The 17,121-nt window shown below is 56.5% G+C and overlaps 2 protein-coding genes across 4 annotated transcripts; one reads left to right on the top strand and one right to left on the bottom strand.

The window, feature by feature from the left end:
- Positions 1-1,249: 1,249 nt before the first annotated feature.
- Positions 1,250-11,775, bottom strand: ZDHHC9 (zinc finger DHHC-type containing 9). 2 transcript variants are annotated; one of them, XM_025150333.3, is made up of 10 exons: positions 11,709-11,775; positions 11,187-11,453; positions 5,574-5,734; positions 4,843-5,001; positions 3,765-3,902; positions 3,580-3,628; positions 3,180-3,282; positions 2,918-3,021; positions 2,231-2,396; positions 1,250-1,930 (listed from the first exon to the last, which is right to left on the bottom strand). In XM_025150333.3, exons 2-10 carry the CDS (start codon positions 11,351-11,353, stop codon positions 1,826-1,828), a joined length of 1,152 nt encoding a protein of 383 aa, XP_025006101.1. In that variant the 5' UTR covers positions 11,354-11,453; positions 11,709-11,775; the 3' UTR covers positions 1,250-1,825. The 2 variants fall into 2 exon arrangements, with proteins under 2 accessions (XP_025006101.1, XP_046796906.1); XM_046940950.1 differs by lacking the exons at positions 11,187-11,453; positions 11,709-11,775 and adding an exon at positions 7,252-9,637.
- Positions 11,776-12,265: 490 nt separating this feature from the next.
- Positions 12,266-16,849, top strand: UTP14A (UTP14A small subunit processome component). Of its 2 annotated transcripts, XM_420142.8 has the most exons (14): positions 12,266-12,343; positions 12,526-12,596; positions 12,706-12,770; positions 12,934-13,076; positions 13,241-13,396; positions 13,905-14,024; positions 14,107-14,201; positions 14,400-14,523; positions 14,613-14,690; positions 14,792-15,203; positions 15,300-15,679; positions 15,750-15,937; positions 16,010-16,109; positions 16,443-16,849. In XM_420142.8, the coding sequence occupies exons 1-14, from the start codon at positions 12,284-12,286 to the stop codon at positions 16,713-16,715; spliced, it is 2,265 nt and encodes a 754-aa protein (XP_420142.8). In that variant the 5' UTR covers positions 12,266-12,283; the 3' UTR covers positions 16,716-16,849. The 2 variants fall into 2 exon arrangements, with proteins under 2 accessions (XP_420142.8, XP_046796904.1); XM_046940948.1 differs by lacking the exons at positions 12,266-12,343; positions 12,526-12,596; positions 12,706-12,770 and adding an exon at positions 13,734-13,822 and having other exon boundaries at positions 12,939-13,076.
- Positions 16,850-17,121: the final 272 nt, after the last annotated feature.

The following is a 17,121-nucleotide window of genomic DNA, read 5'->3' as shown; positions in this document are numbered from 1 at the left end:
GCCTGCTTCCTACCTACCCCAAAGGCTTGGGGAGAGAGATGGGGACCGAGCAGTGCCTGTTCAGTGAGGCTGCAGGCAATTTATCCTCCCAGGACCGATCCCTGCTGCACTGATGGCCGCGTTCCGGGGAACAGCAGGACACAGGTAAGACCAGGGCTGGCTCCAGCACTGCGGGGGTGTGTGAGGTGCATGGGGGACGAGGAAGGAAGCAGCTCACTTGGGGAAGCACAGACAAACAGAGGCAGAGGCTACAGCTCAGCCATTTTCCAAAGCAATTAAGTTTCCTTTGTTGTTTAAAAAAAAAAAAAAAAAAAAAGAAGAAGAAGAAAAAACAACCCTCACCCTACCCCCACTTCCTTCACAAGAACCTGAACAGAGCAGACAGGAACCACAGGTGCAGGCAGCATCCGTGACAGCCCAGCAGGCAGCACTTGACACACTGAGTTAGAAAATAGATTAGTACACCCCCCAAAATACACTTTTTTTTTTTGCAATGACTTTGAGATTTGGCCAGTAGAGCATTGGTGCAGGCAGGAGAGGTGTGCAAGGGCAGTGGGGCCGCTCCAGATATGCAGGGAGGGACCACAGAGCTCCTGCCAGGCAGCTGCAGGGACCAGGCTGCCCTCCTCTCCATCCCACGTCGCTACTGGAAGCAGCACAACGCAGGAGGGCAGGGAAGGAGGAGGGTACTGCAGCACGGAGCACACCCAGATGGGAGGGATGGCGAGCTGCTGGGACAGAAAGACACCTTCCCTCCAGCTCCAGCCTCTGCAGGGCCCCGGAGAGGGAGAGCTGCGATGGGAAATGAGTACCAGGGCCTTCACCACCTCTCCTCCTTCCTTGTGTAGTAGGGACAGCCAGCAAAGCCCAGAGGAGGGTGAAGGCTCTGAAAGCTGGTCAAAGATGGCTGAGAAATGCAGGGCGGGGGCACGGGGACACGACAACACCACACAGAATCGGGGCTGAGGTTGCATGGAGCAGCGGCTGAGCGGTGTGACCCAGCCCAGCAGGGAAGGGAGCAGGCACCCAGCAGCACCTTCAGCCCTGGCACGAGGCCGGGAGGCAGCTGGGCATGCTGTGCACGCAAAGGCAAGCAGCAGGAAGGCGGGCTGCCCTGCTCCTTCCCCCCTGCCCCGGCACACGTGAGGTGCAGGGAAAGATGCCAGGGAGGGCCCACACCGCTGCCGCGCTCACACCTGCTGAGTCGCGTGAGGAGGGAGCACAGGAAGGAAACGACTTGAGAAACCACTGCCAGCAGAACACCTTCCCAGTTTTTTGGGCCCTTTTGGCACCACAATGTCTCCTGACAACCCCTGCCACGTTCACCAATAAAACAATGCCACAGATTAGAGGAAGGAGGGAGGAGGGGAGAGAGGACGTTACTGCCATAAATTGCTTTCCCCTTCCCATCAGGATTCCTCAGCAGCAGGGCGCAGGCCGGCCCTAACGTCGCATCCAAGCTGTGTGACCACAAGTCATCCACTCAGCCAGAGCCAGATGTGGGGACTGCTCACACCACCGAGCCCGTGTTTAGCGTTGAAGACAACCTGCAGAGCAAGAGTTCCTGCCTCGGCCTGCAGGGAGACCAGCCCCAGTGGTGGGGAGTGCCCCTCAGTGATCACGGTGGGCTACTTGTGCTCGTTATCCTTGGCCACCATGCAAGGCCAGCACCAGCCTGCACCACCTGCACATCGAGATGAATAATGACTAAAGCAAAACGGCCGTGAGGAATCATTTGCCTGCCATCCAGCCCATCTCCTCCTCTCCTCAATCACTTCCAGCTTTGATTCGACAAAACAAGAAAGTTCTCCCTTTCAAGCAGAGGCTAGTGCTCTGCTTGCCCAGCATCCTGGGATAGGGCTGGGAGCTCCCCAGTTGGTAGCTGCTTCTCCTCTGGCATCTCAGCGTTGCTCAGGGATGGCACGGGGACCTGGAGAGAGAAGACAGCAGTGACTTGCATGAAAGCACCTCCGTACAGAGCATGTCTGTGCACAGAGATGTGGCCCCGCTGCCCTGCAGCCCCTTCCTCCAGCCCCACCAGGCAGAGTTCTCAGCTACGCTTAGGAAAATGGGAAGCAAGAATCCACTACAGAGGCAGAACATCAGCTCCACGAAGATCTGGAGAACAGGGTTGCTCCAGCAGGAGCAGCCTTGACTGTTTCTGCTAGAGAAATAAGCAGCTCGCACCCAAGCAGGAGTAGGCCCAGCCCACACAGAAGGGAACACTCACGGCACTCTGGTGAGGAAGGCTGCCATCCTGCTGAGTGCTGCTCTCTTCTGCCTGCCCACCAGGGCCCTGAGCAGCAGTGGGCTCTTGAGCACTGGGTCCCCGTGTGCACGTCTCCTCCTGAGCTGCGTTCTCCTCTTGCTGCAAAATGCCCCGCCTGTCCAAGACGCTGCAAGAACAGAATCATGCTGTTAAGAGACCTGCACTTCACCTGCATCAGCTGCACTTCCTAGCAGGAAAACTTCTGGCGGAAGACAAAAGTCAAGGGAAGAGACTCCCTGATTCCAAAACAGGCTATGCACAGCACCATCCTAGTTTACTGTGCCGAGGTTTCTGCTAGGAAAACCAAGCCTACTGGAGAGCAGCCCAGTTCAGAGTGGGAGTCCACCGAAACAAGTGCCCTGGAAACAGCCTCTTCTCCACGTGCTGGCCCAGACAGGGGGAATTCACTCCTCCCCTGCTTCTCAAACACATTGTTTGGGAGCACATCACTGGAAACATGCAAAGAAGGCAATGCAAGGCCTCCCTCCTTGGAGCATCTGGCTGTAGCCTAAAGGAACTCCAGAAGCCCTCAGCACGCAGTGCTGGGAGAAAGGCAGTCAGGTCTTGCACCCAAGCAAGGAGAACTCCTCAGGGTCCCATGATCTGGAGCAACAACAACAACAGCAAGGCTGTTCCTCAAGAACATACCTGGGGGGCAGAGGCCCACAGAGCACCTCACAGCAGTTCTTCACCATGTTGCCATGGCTGTAGGGATTCTGCACACGGTTCTTCCCAGTCCAGGAACCCTTGATCTGCAACAGACAGGATACAAGGTCAGGTATGCTCCATCCGCGCCTGCCCCTGGTTGCAGCATGAGCAGGGCAACTCAGTGAGGTGGATGCAATGGTTGACACGGAGAGGAAGGAAAGAGAAACGAGATGACACAGGGGAACAGAAAGACTCTACTTACGTCTTCGTTGGTTGTCTGATTCAGTGCCACCAGGAAGGTGTGGAACCCTGTTAACCCCACCACCGACCACAGGGTAAAGAAACAGATGAGCACCTCCAGTACAGTGAGAACAGTTAAGGACTGGAAATCAGGCAGACAGTCAAGCCCCAGTTGAGTCACACCACCCAGGCGCACTGGTCCAGTTTCTTTTCTTCACTCAAGCACAGTTTTCTGTTTTATACCCCTCCCAGAAGCCACTAAAATTGCTTATTACCTTGTAAATCAAAGAGCAAAGGGGTGAAGCCCTGAAAAGCTCCTTAGAGAAGCCTAGGCATCAGGACTTCAGTCCCTCCATAATGCAGCCCCCGCTTCCCCCACCAGCTTAGAAGAAGCCAACCCCTCTGCACTGTGGGAAGGATATGTCCCTGGGGTTTCCTTCAATGTGTTCAGGAACCCAATCTTCAGAGATTCTGGCAAGATAAAGAAAGAGGTATTTGGTCTCTGGGACACCACACCGAGTCCAGCTCCCTTTCACAGTCTGTTAATTCTGGGTTCACAACATCACCAGCATCTTCCCTCACCCTCAGCCAGCCCAGCCAGACTCACTCAGTGCTACGTAGACTATGTCAAAGGTGAAGATGTAGATGGTGAGGAGTGACAGCGAGAGGATGAAGAGGTAGAAATAGCGGTAGTTCCTCTTCCCCACGCAGTTGCCCACCCATGGACAGTGATGGTCAAAGCGCTCTGTGAAAGCAAAGATGGAAATCAGTGCTGCTCCAACACAATTCTGTCTGCCTCCAGGTGCTCATTTCTGTGCCCTGAACTCAAAAATGTACATAGCTGACATGGACTCCTTGGGCTAACAAGGCGACCTTCCTGCTAACTCAAGGCTCTGTATCACACTCCCTTCCGGAGCGAGCAGTGGAGGCCAGGTAAAAGAGTGTGAAACTGTTCTACTGAGTCAGTTTGCACGTTAAGCTAGAATTTAAGAGCTCAGCCCCATGCATGTCTTCTCTCCCAGAGACCTGAGGTATAATAGCTTTTACAGCACACAGGCTGGCTGAGGGTTTGGGGGTTCAGCAGTTCTCCTTTAACCCACGTGCTGCTTTACTCCTACTGGGATCTTACAACAGGGTTCAAGAGATTGTGTAAATGTTCAAAGGGCTGCACAGGAGATGAATTCAAAAGGGAAATATGAGTGAATTATGGCACGTACGAGGACTAAGAGAGCTGCTGTGGCAATAGGAACGGGACAAGACAAAGGGTACCCGTTGAAAGAGCACAGTCTCTAAGCTATTACAATTAGTTGTTTTCACACAAGTTGCAGCTCTTCACTGGAATCCTCTGGCCCAGCAGTTCGGTGAAACTCGAAAATGGACTGTGTGTTTACATGGATAACTTAGACTTATATAAGAGTAGTTATTGCCAAAGAGATGCTGGCAAAGACAAACCATCTGGCTTCAGGTTTCTGAGCAAATCTCAAGCTCCTCGGGCTTAAGATGAGGCAGACTGTCCCCATCTGTTCAGACAACACCATACTGGACTTCTTCCATCACTGCTGGAAGCATGTGCAGCGTGAGACAGGACGCAGAAAGTGACTTGAGTGCAGATCTTCACCTGCTCCCTTCCAAAGGCTCTCACCTAGCACCTGGATGCAGGAGCAGCCACAGCCTCCTCTACTCACCCACACAGTTGTCACAGATGCTGCAGTGAGAGGCACGGGGTGGACGGAAGATCTTACACGTGTAGCAATACTTCAGCTTCACTATCTGGTTGTTGATCTGGAAGTTTTTAATCCGTGGGGGAGGGCGCTGACCCTGTGGCACGGTCCCATTGGTGGCCTCTGAGAGTGAGAACCGAGCAGAGATCAGACTGCTGCTATGACACGACAAGACTAGAGCAACAAAATCTCCTCCCTGCTTTTCCTACCTGCTGGCTCAGAACCTGCTGGGTCTAGAGCCAGTGGATATAGCTCTGCTCGCACACTCCAGAGCCAACCTGGCAGCTTGGAGCCGGAAGAAGAGATGCCAGAGCTTTCATGAGTGTATGGGGACGGTAAAAAAAAAAAAAGTAAAACACATAAATCACTGAGCAGACCTTCATCCGCCAAATTTCCTTTGTACTTGGAGAATTACAGGTCCTGCATCAAGCATCCTGCACCCCTTACCAAGAGCAAACTGAGCTTACGTACACAGCTACTGACAGAGAAAACTGTGTGTGAAAAGGCTGCCAGAAAGGAACACTGCACCATCTCTCTGAGACTCAGCCAAGCAGAATTAGCCCTCGGGTTGTAAGATGCCCGGTCTGGGACTTCTGGAGGCTCAACAGGGAATAAAGCTCTGCAGAGAACTTAAACTATGCTAGAAACACCAAAGCTTTTCCAGCCATCAGCAGCTGAGCTGGTGCAGCACTCACCAATCTCCATCTCAATGAAGGCTGCTTCATCAGGCAGGGCTCTTGGGATCACCCCAGGATCACTGAAACTCGTCCGCAGGAGTGTGGCCATGGCGAACAGGAAGAGAACCGCTGCAAACACGGGGATGGCTGGCGAGAGCTGGACTGCCAGGTACCGACACCTGCAAAAGAGGGCAGGAAGCAGTGAATTGGATCACAGTAAGGGCTGTCCAGGCCAGGACCTCAAATCCTGGCACGTCATCGAAACGCAGACACCTCTGAAGCTGTTCAGCACTTCCTTCTGACCCCACCACCAAAGAGGCAACACTGCTGGGGCAGCCCTAACAGCCAGCTACAACCAGAGAAGCACCATGCGTTTAACCAGGCAGAACACAGTATACTTTTGAGCGCCTTGCTTCGTTTCCAGCTCCTGTTTTGCCCAGCCACAGGTGACAATAGAAACAAACCGCCAGCTCGAGGGATCCTGCCTAGAGAGGACATCCACGGCAGCCACTGCCTAGAGGGCACACCTTATAAGAGAAGCACCCAAAGCCTTTTCTGAAAGCCCAAAGGCATCAACACGCACTGGAGCAATAGGAATCTCTGGCTGTCCCATACACAGGCAGCTTCCAGCACCACCTTTCCTTCTCAGGACAGATTCAAGCACAGTGCAGTGTCCCTGTGCAACAAGACACCTGGCTTCCCTTGACTTTCCTGACGCAAGAGACTCAAAAGAAGTTCCAAATGAAGTAGGAAGGCTCTCCCATGTGTGTTCCTGAGAGAGGAAACACGGCCTGAGGTTTGTTTGCTTTACACATACAGAAAGGCCCAAGCAGAAATTTGTGTTGATAATCCTATTGATTGAGGCAGTGCAAAAGGACAAAGGAAAATAATCTCATTATGCCTCATGATTCTTCTGGACACCTGTAAATGTCTCCACGGGTGATTCAGCACAGGCCACACAGAAGGTGTGTACAGAAATCATGGTTTAGAGTGGCATCAGGCTGATAAAATATACATTTTTACCTGGGTTCCTTCACAAAAGCCCGCTCTGTTGGGGTGAAGTTCTGCTTCCTTTGCAGCAACAAATTCTGCAAACTCACCCTCCGCTGCAGGAAGGCTCAACAGATTTCCATGTGCTGCTGCTCGACTCTGATGCCTGTCCCCTGTGTGCAGCAAAGTACAGACAGACCACACACCACGGCACGCTTTGGCCACAGTGACACGTAGGGCCCATCCCCTAAACCAACATCGTTAATTTTAGACACTACCAACTCTGCAGTTACTCAAAACAGCACAAGCCTTGGAGTGAGGAGCTGCTAGTTTGCAAAGGCAGAGCGAGCAGTGGGAGGGCTGGGCTTACTGCCTCAATGCAGCCCGAGATAACTTTGTCTTCCCTTTGTAAGGACAAAGTCTAGAGAGAAAGAGCTGCAAGTCAACTCGCAATTAAACAGCAACCTTAGGTCCTGTTTTGGGAAGGAATACATTTACCCCTGCAAGGGCTGCAGCGTGACCCTTGTCCAGCTGACAGGACAGCTTTTATAGCCACTGTAACAACAGGAACACGTTACGGGCTTAGAGAAAGGATTCATGAACTGCATTAAGCTGAGCTGAAACAGTGCCAGAGCTCCCAGCCTCAGCCACACACCGACACCTTCACAAGTTTCTTCAGCATGCTGTCAGCACGGAGATTTACTACCTGCAAGCATGTGATGTATGCTGGGTGTGCTCCTCAGGCACAGAAGGAAGCTTTACAGCAGAGGTCCTGTGCACAAGCACCAGCGTGGATATGACCTGCTGCCTGCTGACCACCTCCTGGGCACCTCTGCAAGGAAAGCAGCAGTGTGGGGAGGCAGAGCCGAGCCTGCACCACGCTGCTACCACACCACGTGGCATGGGAATGGGAAGAAGGCTGTGATTTTAGGAGATGGAAGATGAGTGCACGACCGTCCTCTCCGCTGCAGCGAGGGAAGCAGCACCGTGCAGAGCAGGCTGCGTCCTGGCTCAGCAGGGACGACGAGGCAGCCAGGTACTCACTGTGCTGGGAGCCTTCAGTTCATGCTTTGCAGCGTGATTAAGCTTGGTAATTCATTTACACCGTTAAGTAACAGACATTTTAAAGATCTTTTGTTTGGGAAAGCTAAGCGCCAACAGAGACATACTGTTGGCATGTCAGGATATGGCTCCTCCTCCCCTCCCAGAGCAGTATCTGTGTTCTGGAGCATTTTGTCATCTAATATCAGACAATAACAGCACTATTACAATGCGCTGTGGGAGGGGGGTGAGAAAGACTGAAACAAAGAGACCATTAGAAAGGGGAGGGGGGAGCAGTCAGAAGCAACAGATGGAGGTGCTGCGAGTTTAAGGCTCGCTGTCCTGGTGACATTGAGGCCAGTTGGGAAGCCGTCCTGTGGCCAGCACATCCAGCACAGCCCAGAGGAAGAGGAAAACCTGAGCACTGCCTGCAGGGCAGCACTTTGGGCCGGGGGTCATTCACCACGCTGAGGCACAGCTGGAGCTGTTGGGAGAAACCATCCCCATCAGTCAGCAGGGACGGCAAAACCACACGTTGGAGTGCAATCACACTGTGAGCACACGCTGGGTGCTCCCAAGCTGCCCAAGCCCACATCAGCAGTAAGGCAGCACCAGGGTCTGCGTGGGGAATGCTGGTGGAGCAGAGGAGTAACCTGCAAAGTGCAAGAGAAAGGGCAGGTAATGCTGAAACACAGGGGCAGCTCCAGACAGACACACGTCCTCGTGTGCAGCAGGAACCGAGCAATGCGTGCCATCGAGTTCAGAGTACAGAGAGCACAACAGCACTAACGAGCACCGATCGGCTCCTGTGCAGCTTTGGACAACGCTTAACAAGGATCTGAGCAGAGAGGAAAGCCATCTCAGCTGCACCTCCAAGCAGCACAGAATCCTGAATCTCTGGGGTTTACGAAAGAAAAACAAGCGGAAGGCAAAGTCACACCAAGGGTCAGCCCAGGCTTCTCAACTTATCGAAAAACAAAGACGTTTTAATCTCTACATAGCTAAGAATGTAGAAAAAAAACATAAAGATAAATGAGCTTGGTTATCAGAAAAGCAAACAGCAGCCCCTTCCCTCAGCCAGGAGCCTGGCATGGCGGGCACTATCTTGCTGTAACCTTTACAAACGGTGAGTGCTTGTGCTGAAAAGCTGAAGTCAAAAGAAAAAGAGAAGTGGGTGCCTGTCACTGCAGGACAGCCCTTGCCAAGGGCACCAGAAGCCGCAAAGAGAAACCTGCGCAGTCAGAGGGGACGCTCTATCCCCTCCCGTCCTTCCCAAAGCCATTCCAGCAGGGCTTCACCCGTCCTTCCCATCGCGTCCAACCCCGTGGGCACAGCTGGATACTGAGCACCGGAGCACAGCAGCCTGCGCACCCAATAAATGCCTCAACTAACAGCAATTAAACATAATTTTATGTGATACGTTATGGCTGTGGAGCAGGCCCAATGAAACGCAGGGATCGACCCCATGGGGAGCAGCTCAGCCTGGGAGCAGTAGGAGCCGCGCCGTGCCCTTGGGCTTGGTGCCCGGTGCTCCCGCGGAGCCCGGTGCCTCTGCTCCATAGGGATGGAGGGGCCAACCTCCAGGTACAGCAGCTGGATCCATCCCCCGGGCCTCCTCCTCACCCCTCTAACAGCATTCCTATCTGCAGCTCTGAGGTCTAGAGAAGAAAAACATCGGAACGCCCGCTCACTGGCTCCGTTGAAGCGGAGATGCGGCAGATTGGGGGGGGGGGGGGAAGCCACCAGCAGCAGCCAAAGCAGAAAGGCTGTCATTTGGCGGCTGGGGAGGACTCCTGTGAGCAGCTTATCTCGTGACGTGCGATGCCAGTCAGCAACGGATCGACAGCACGGCGTTTGTAATCGGAGCCAGCGCGGCACGGCGGTGAGGACTGAGCTGCGGCGCGGCGGAGCGGTGCTGGCTGCAGGCTGCAGGCACCTCCAGCCTCGCTCAGCCAAGGTGTGACTGCGCAAGTGATTCAGCTGAATGGAACAGGCGCTCCAAAGAGGCACCCTGCAGTCAGCACACAAGGACTGAAAGGACTCCTCCACCCAGCAGGCTGCTTGTCTTCCCCACCCAACCCCACCGACCTCAATTGGTCCACCGTAGAACAAACTTGGGGGGGGGAGGAACGGTGAATTTCAGTGCAAATGCCAAAGAATCTGAATCTGAAAGGAATGAGTAACACACCCAGCAAACAGATAGATGAAAGCCAAGGCCCTGCAGCTAGAGCACCCTAACGCACACAGACAACACAAAGGGTAACCAGGGCTCCAGCACCACACTGACAGCCTTTGCAGCACGGTTAGCAAAACAGAAACGTTGTGGAGTGTTTCTGGTTTGGAAGACAACATTTCATTCCTCTCCCAAATTCAAAAAGCCGCCAACAATTTCGTAACAAAACCACCTCTCTCAAACCGAGCGCGTTAAGGCATCGTGCTTTGAGATCATCACGTCGGTGTTTGGGGTTTTTCCAGCCTCTCCCTCACCTGCAGGGACCCCACAGCGTTCTGCTCCTGGCTGCGCTGCTGCCACTGCCAGCACGTGCAGGGCTGTGGACATAGGGCACATCTACATTATGAGCTGCAGCAGGGGACAGACTGGGGACAGGCTCTGCAGGGAGCAGGAGCAATTACCTCTGCCACTAAGTGTTTCAGGAGTAGTAACAGTTAGTAATTGTTCCTGCAAGGCAGGAAGTCTTAGCCCCATTTTTTTGGATAGGACATCATCAGGAAGCAGTGCCGCTGCTTACCTACGACACTGAGTCAGGAATCATTTCAGGAGCCCAGCACCTTGTGTTACAGCTGTGTGATGTTCACTCCAAAGCCGTGTGCCAACTAAGCAGAAAAGCCAATCCGGTACCCAACTGGGGCCTGACAGCGGGCACTACCCGTCGGCTGGGACATGAGAGAGCCTCCATGGGGCCTTCCAGAAAGCCCTTCTGAGGCCACGTCTGCTAACACAGAGGGCAATGCCAGGCCAGAGGAAGCTGAGGCCATTTCCCTGGGCTGGGGCAGCCCGGCACCTGGGCTATTGATTTGGGAGTACAACCAGAAGAACAAGCAGGTTCCTCCGTTCACCTTGCCGCCTTAAAGAGCTTTTGTGTTACCCAACACGCTCTGAGGCCAAGAAAAACACACCGACGGAGGCTGAAGAAGGAAAGTTCTGTTGTTGTTGAAGCTGACATCTCCTGATCAGGCCAAAGAGCTGTCCTGCCCGCTCACACAACACCAGCACTCAGCCAAACACACGCCACAGTCTATTTTTCATGCGTACAGCCAGCCTGCCCCCCAAGACAGGGCTCTGAGGAGGGGGGAGGCCCTGTCCCTTGGGCAGAGCCCACCTGTAAGGTCTGCGGGGCCTCACCACACGCTGCCAGCAGCTCTGGGGCAGTGGGACAGGTGCTGACCCCTCTCCCTCTGCTGTCGGAATGCACCGATGCCTCACTGCGCCCCATCCCCTCCCACTGGGCCAAGGCCGTGGGCCCATCGTGGTGACGGGAAGAAGGGCACAAAGCCCCATCAGGGCCCCTCCTGCCCCCCCAGCACAGCAGCGCGGTGTCAGGAGGTCCCCACCCAACTCCCCCCCCCCAGAGCACTCACTCGAAGGCGAAGAAGAGGGCGCAGGTGCCGAGGATGAGGAAGAGAGTCAGGTAGAAGATGCCCTTCTGCCGGGCCATCATGATGCGGCCATCGCAGCAGAAGGTGTTCCTGCCCGGCAGTTTCTCCCATTTCCGTACCACCTTCTTCCTCGCCACCATCACCGACATGGCGGGGCCGTCAATGGGGCCGCCGCTCGGCCGGGCGCTGCCGCTCCTCTGCCCCCGGCATCCTCGGGCCCGCCTGGGCCGGGCTGGGCTGGGCCGTGCGCTGCGGGGAGAGGGCGGCTCAGCACGGGAGGGGGGGCGTCGTCATGGCAACGTCCTCCTTCCCCCCCCCCCTTTTTCAGGGTGTCGCTATGGCAACCCGCGGTTGGGTGTGTGCTGGGGGGGATAGGGCGCGGCCGCGGAAAGCCCCGGGCCCACCGAGCGCGGCTCCCGCCCCCCGGGAATAGGGACGGGATGGGGACGGAGGGAACGAGAGGAGGGATGGGAGGAGGGAGGGGAGCGCGCGGCAGCCGCTCACCCCCAGGCGGTGTCGGCAGCGCCAGACCGGGCCGCGCCGATCGCTGCTCAGCGCCGCGGGAGGGGCCGCCACGCCCCGCGACGCCGCTGTGGGAGCGGCCGCGCCCGCCATTGGTCCGCCGCCGCTCGGCGCCCCGCCCCTCCGCTCCGCTCTTCGCTCTCCCATTGGTTGAGCGCGGTGTCGGTCTCCGGCTGTTACCAACGTTCCCGTGCGAACAAGGGGAGGCGGGGATGGGGGCGGGGCCCGGCACGTGGCGGGGGCGGGGCCGGGTCGGGCGCTGCCGGGGTCCTCCGGAGGGGCGGGGAAGGAGACGAAGGGGGAACGGGATAAAAAGGGAAAGGGCAAAACGCTCTCGCGCGGTCACGTCGAGTTGCCGCAACGAGCACCTCCCCGCGGCCCTCCCCACCCCCAGCACGGCCCTATGGGCCTTCCGCCACCCTTCGGCCGCGGCTCCGCCCGCTGCCAGGCGGTGCCTGTGCCCCGCTGCCATGGCAACCGCGACGTCACGGGCCGGGCGGAAGTGCGGTGCCTCGCGCAGGGCGGAAGCGTCGCACTCTACGGCACTTTGCGACGCCATGGCGGAGGAGTGGCTGGGCGCCGAGGCGGCGGGGAGCGGTAGCGAGGAGGAGGAGGAGGTGAGCGGGATCCGCGGGGCTGACGCGGGGCAGAGCCGTGCTCCCCGGCACTGGGCGCTCCGCTGCCCCGCGGGGTCTGGTGGGGGCACTGAGCGGGGCTGGGGCTGGGGCCGGGGTTGGGGCCGGGGTTGGGCCTCACCCGCTCATGCCCGGCCCCGGTGACCGTGTGCACGGTGCGGCAGGAGCAGGAGGATGGCGAGCGGCGGCACCAACAGCTCCTGGAGGCGGTCAGCGCCCTCACGGGGCGGAAGCGGTGAGTGTGGGGCTTCGAGGTCCCGCTGCAGCCGGGCGGGAGGAGCACGTGGCGGGGCGCTGCGCTCCCACGCGGTTACTTCATTTTTCGTACTTTATCGTTCTGACAGGCGGAAGCTGGCCGAGCGCTCCGAGGCCAGCGCACAGGTGTCTGAGTTCAACGTCAGTTGTAAAGGTGGGGTCCCTCCCCGGTTCCCCTATTAAGGAGTCTGCTCCCCATCTGCTGGGGAGAGCTCCCAGGATGCACTATGCCGGTGCATCCGGCTAAAGCTGCCTCTACCTGGTGCTGCCCCACTTGGTGGCACCGTGGTGGTGCTGATGCACAGGGTCTTGTGTAGGTGCCGGGGAGAAACTTGTCCTGTCCGAGCTCCTGCAGCCCATCCGTGCCCGGTCTGCCCTGAGTGGTGTGAAGAAGGAGCTCAGCAGAGTGAAGCAGAAGAAGGCAGTGGAGCTGCCGCTCAGCAAGGAGGAGGCAGAGCGGGTATGTGGGGCTGCGGGCAGGCAGCACGGTGAGGGTATCCCAGCCGTAAGGGGCACTCTTTAGCCCCTTTGTGCCATCTGTGTCTCTCTGATTCTGCCTGACTTGTCTCGTTCCACAAATCAGCTTCTCTGCTCGCTTTTTTTCCTTCTTGCTCCCACCTGCAGGTTGTGAGGGAGGCTGCCTATGCCAAGAGCTCTAAAGATGTTGGCAAGTGGCAACCAGTGGTCCTGCAGAACCGCCGAGCAGAGCAGTTGGTCTTCCCCCTGAAGGAGGAGATAGTGGCAGTTGCCCCCCTGGAGCAAGTGGTTTCAGCATGGAAGGTGGGTGCTGCCACATGCCCAGTGCTGTTACCCCTTGGCCACAGTTCTCCCCCCTTTATTTAGCACTCAGCACATCAGCTAAACCTGCTGTTTCCTAGTCCCTCTCCTGACTTAGGTGCCTGCTCGTAGCACTCAGCTGCTTGTCTTCGAGATAAAGGGTTTGGTTCACAAAACGCTGTGTGCCTATAAATTTTGGTTATTCTTCTAGTGTTGAACACAAGTTCCTTTGTAGTTTGCGTTGCTCCTCAAGAGAGTTACTCATCCTTGGAGAGCTTTCCCAGGTCAGAGCAGTCTTTATCAAGCTCCCAGCTCAATAAGCACCCTTCTGTCTGTACAGAGATTTCTCCTTGTCTCCCATGGGGCATGGAACTTTGGCTTGTTTGTGCTGTCCTATGGGACTGCTCTGACATCAGGAAGGATGGGAAGGTGTGTGTGTGTGTGCGGGTGTTTGTTCCTGCAGTCTTTTGTGCCTCATCCAGTCTCACTTCCTGTTCTGTCCCACCAACAGCCCCGAACTCCCCTGGAGCAGGAGATCTTTGGTCTGCTCCACAAAACACAGCAGCCCATCACAGACCCGCTCCTGACACCGCAGGAGAAAGCCTCGCTGCAGGCAATGAGCTTGGAGGAGGTGAGTGGTTCTTCTTTCTGCTGCGCTCTGGTTCTGAAGGCCTCTTCCTTCATACTTTCCCTTGCACTGTGTTTCCTGGCAGGCCAAGCGGCGGCGAGCAGAGCTGCAGAAGGCTCGAGTCCTGCAGTCCTACTATGAAGCCAAGGCTCGTCGAGAGAAGAAGATCAAGAGCAAGAAGTAAGGCTATAGCATTGCTGGGCTCCGTGATCTGGGGCCCAGTGCTTGGGAGTGGTTAAAAGGTGGAGGAAAGCAGAGTCGAGTCGAACTGCTGCTGGGAAGCTGTGCTTCTTGCACAAAACAGTGCTCCCTTGCCAAAGCAGAGGCTGGGTGCCTGTGCCAGGTCTCACTCCTCAGCTGTCTGCTCTTGTGCTGCAGGTACCATCGCGTGCTGAAGAAAAGCAAGAGACGCAAGGCCTTAAAGGAGTTTGAGATGCTGCAGAAGTCAGACCCTGAGGCTGCCTTGGCAAAGCTGGAGGAGCTGGATCAGCTCCGGATGGAGGTGCTGCTTGCTTGCTTCTCCTTCGTCCTTTGGGAAGTCCCTACTCCTGAGAGTGTTCTTTATGATGCTTCTCTTTGCCTCTGCCCCAGGAGCGGATGAGTCTCAAGCACCAGAACAAGGGGAAATGGGCCCGCTCACGGGCCATTATGGCCAAGTATGACCTGGAGGTGAGATGCAGCTTGGGAAAGGGGAGGACAGCTGAGAGCAGGGTAAGGAAGGGGGCATGTTGTTTCTAGCTTGTGTTAGAAACATCTCAATCCCATCCCAGGCCCGCAAGGCCATGCAAGAGCAGCTGGCCAGGAACAAGGAGCTGACACAGAAGGTGCGGGTGGAATTGCCTGAGGAGGAGCCAGCTGACGTGCCCGAGGAGGACCTCACTTCCACAGCCATCCCTCCTGTCTCTGTGGGAGCGAGCAGAGCAAATCCTTGGATGCTGGGCAAACCCAGTGACCCAGCCCAGGAGCCTGACGTGCCAGAGGGCCTTGGAGATGCTGCAGTGCCAGTTGCCGTAGAGAGCAAGGAAGAGATGTCCGAGGAGGAGGAAGAGCTGTCAGAAGAGGAGGCGCTGCTACAAGACTTTCAGCAGAAACGACAAGCACGGCAGCAGCAGGGAGAGGGTCCCGAGCAGCACAGTGAGGAGCTCACAGTCCTGCCTGGTGTCCACAGTGTCATAGAGCAAGGTGGGTCGTTAAGGCTATGTTTTCCACTCAACTGTCCTTTTCTTTCCTCTCCTGTTCATGGGCTGGCTGTTTCTCCACTGTTCCCTTGATGCATAGGTGCTGATGAGACAGAAGTTTCTGAACAACTGCCAGGGGATGGCCCCATCCACCCAGTCAGTGTCGAGGAGCAAGTGAGCCCAGTGATTGAGCTGCCTCTCCAGGCCCAGGAGGAGCCCTTGTTGTCAGAGCAGCTGCACCGTGTGCAGACAATGGAGGACATTGAGGCTTTGGCCTCTGAGGAGCTCACAGCAGAGCAAGAGAAGCCAGTGGCTGTGGGCACAGAGAAGCCGGCATGCCGTCAGGAGGAAGGCAAAGCTGCACCCAAGCCTGCCAAGAAACCAACAACCAAGAAGAAAATCATCAGCTTGCAGTCTGTGCTGTCTGGAAAGCTCCAGGAGGCTCAGTGCCCCAGCCTACCTGTGGTTGTGGTGGAAGAGGTGAGCAGCGTGGGGCTGTCCTGGGCTGGGGGCCATGCTGGCTGCGGGGCTGTAACTCCCATCTCTGCAGGAGGGTGGCTTTGACCAGCGAGGAGTGATCACAGAGGCCTTCGCTGGGGACGACGTGGTTGCTGACTTCAATCGGGAGAAGCGCAAAGCAGAGCAGGCTGCGAAGCCACAGCCACTGAACTTGGTTCTGCCAGGCTGGGGCGAGTGGGGAGGCACCGGCCTGAAGCCCAGCAACAAGAAAATAAAACGGTATGTGTGGATGGGCTGCAGCAACGTGCCTCAGCCCTGCTCCGGCATCTGATGTCCTCACCTGTCTGGCAGGTTTCTGATCAAGCCGGCCCCGGCGCCTCCCAGGAAGGACCAGCATTTGCCCCACGTCATCATTAATGAGCAGCGCAACATCCACGCAGCAGCACATCAGGTGGGTCCTGGAGCTGGCCTGAGCTTTGGGCAGAACCCGTTCCAAAACTTCCCTGCTTGTAAAAGGGCCGTTTAGTTTTGACAGCCCTGGGGGCAGTGGAGGAGGTGGAATTTACAGGCCTATTCCCTTGAGTGCTCTTATATTAGCTGTCCTGAGGCTTACCAAACGTCAGACTTAAGGCAGGAGGGAGGAGGGCATCGTGGGGCAGGGGCTGAGCAGGTCCTGGAGTGACGGAAGTCAACGTCCACGTGGGATGAAAGCACCCCAGAGTGCAGGGCCAGGTCGCTGCCGGTGCCACCCGCTCTCCTGGTTTAACAGCAGGTTTCCCTGCAGGTCAGCGAGCTGCCCTTCCCCTTTGAGAAGCACCAGCAATTTGAGCAGTGCATCCGGACACCCGTGGGCTCCACGTGGAACACACAGCGTGCCTTCCAGAAGCTCACCGCCCCCCGTGTTGTCACACGGGCAGGCCACATCATCCAGCCTATCTCTGCTGAGGACGTCCCCTCCATGGCTGCCACAACTGACACTGGAACCAAGCTGGCACTCCAGACCGCACCTGAACAGCACAAGCAGTCCTCTCGCCGCCCCCGCAAGAGAGCACGATAGCTTGTGGGTGCCAGGCCTGACCCCTGTGGCAATGGGGAGCAGGTGGAGGCCATCTTCCAAGGTTTCCCTCCTGCAGCAAGGCTCCTGGTTCTGTCTTAGGGCTTTTTAACACGGCAATAAAAGTGCTGGGCTGCCGTGTGCGTGCAGTCTGTGTGGCTGTCCCGGGGACAGGACAGCTGGTGCCCTCCTGCCTGTCCTTGGGGCCCGACGCAGGGCAGGCCTCTGTGTCCTACAGTAATGTGAACAGCTTGCTGCGGGTCAGGCTGCTGGGGTGCAGCTTGGGAGTGGGGGGAGCATGGAAAGGAGGTGGAGCCTCTGCCCCAGCACTGTCACTGCTAGGCTGGATCTCATCCGCCTCTAGTTTTTGTCTTTAATATCTCGTTTTTTACATATATAATTTCATCTT

Source organism: Gallus gallus, chromosome 4, assembly GCF_016699485.2.
Source record: "Gallus gallus isolate bGalGal1 chromosome 4, bGalGal1.mat.broiler.GRCg7b, whole genome shotgun sequence".
Taxonomy (NCBI): Eukaryota; Metazoa; Chordata; class Aves; order Galliformes; family Phasianidae; genus Gallus; species Gallus gallus.
This window is presented reverse-complemented; position numbering and strand designations above follow the sequence as displayed.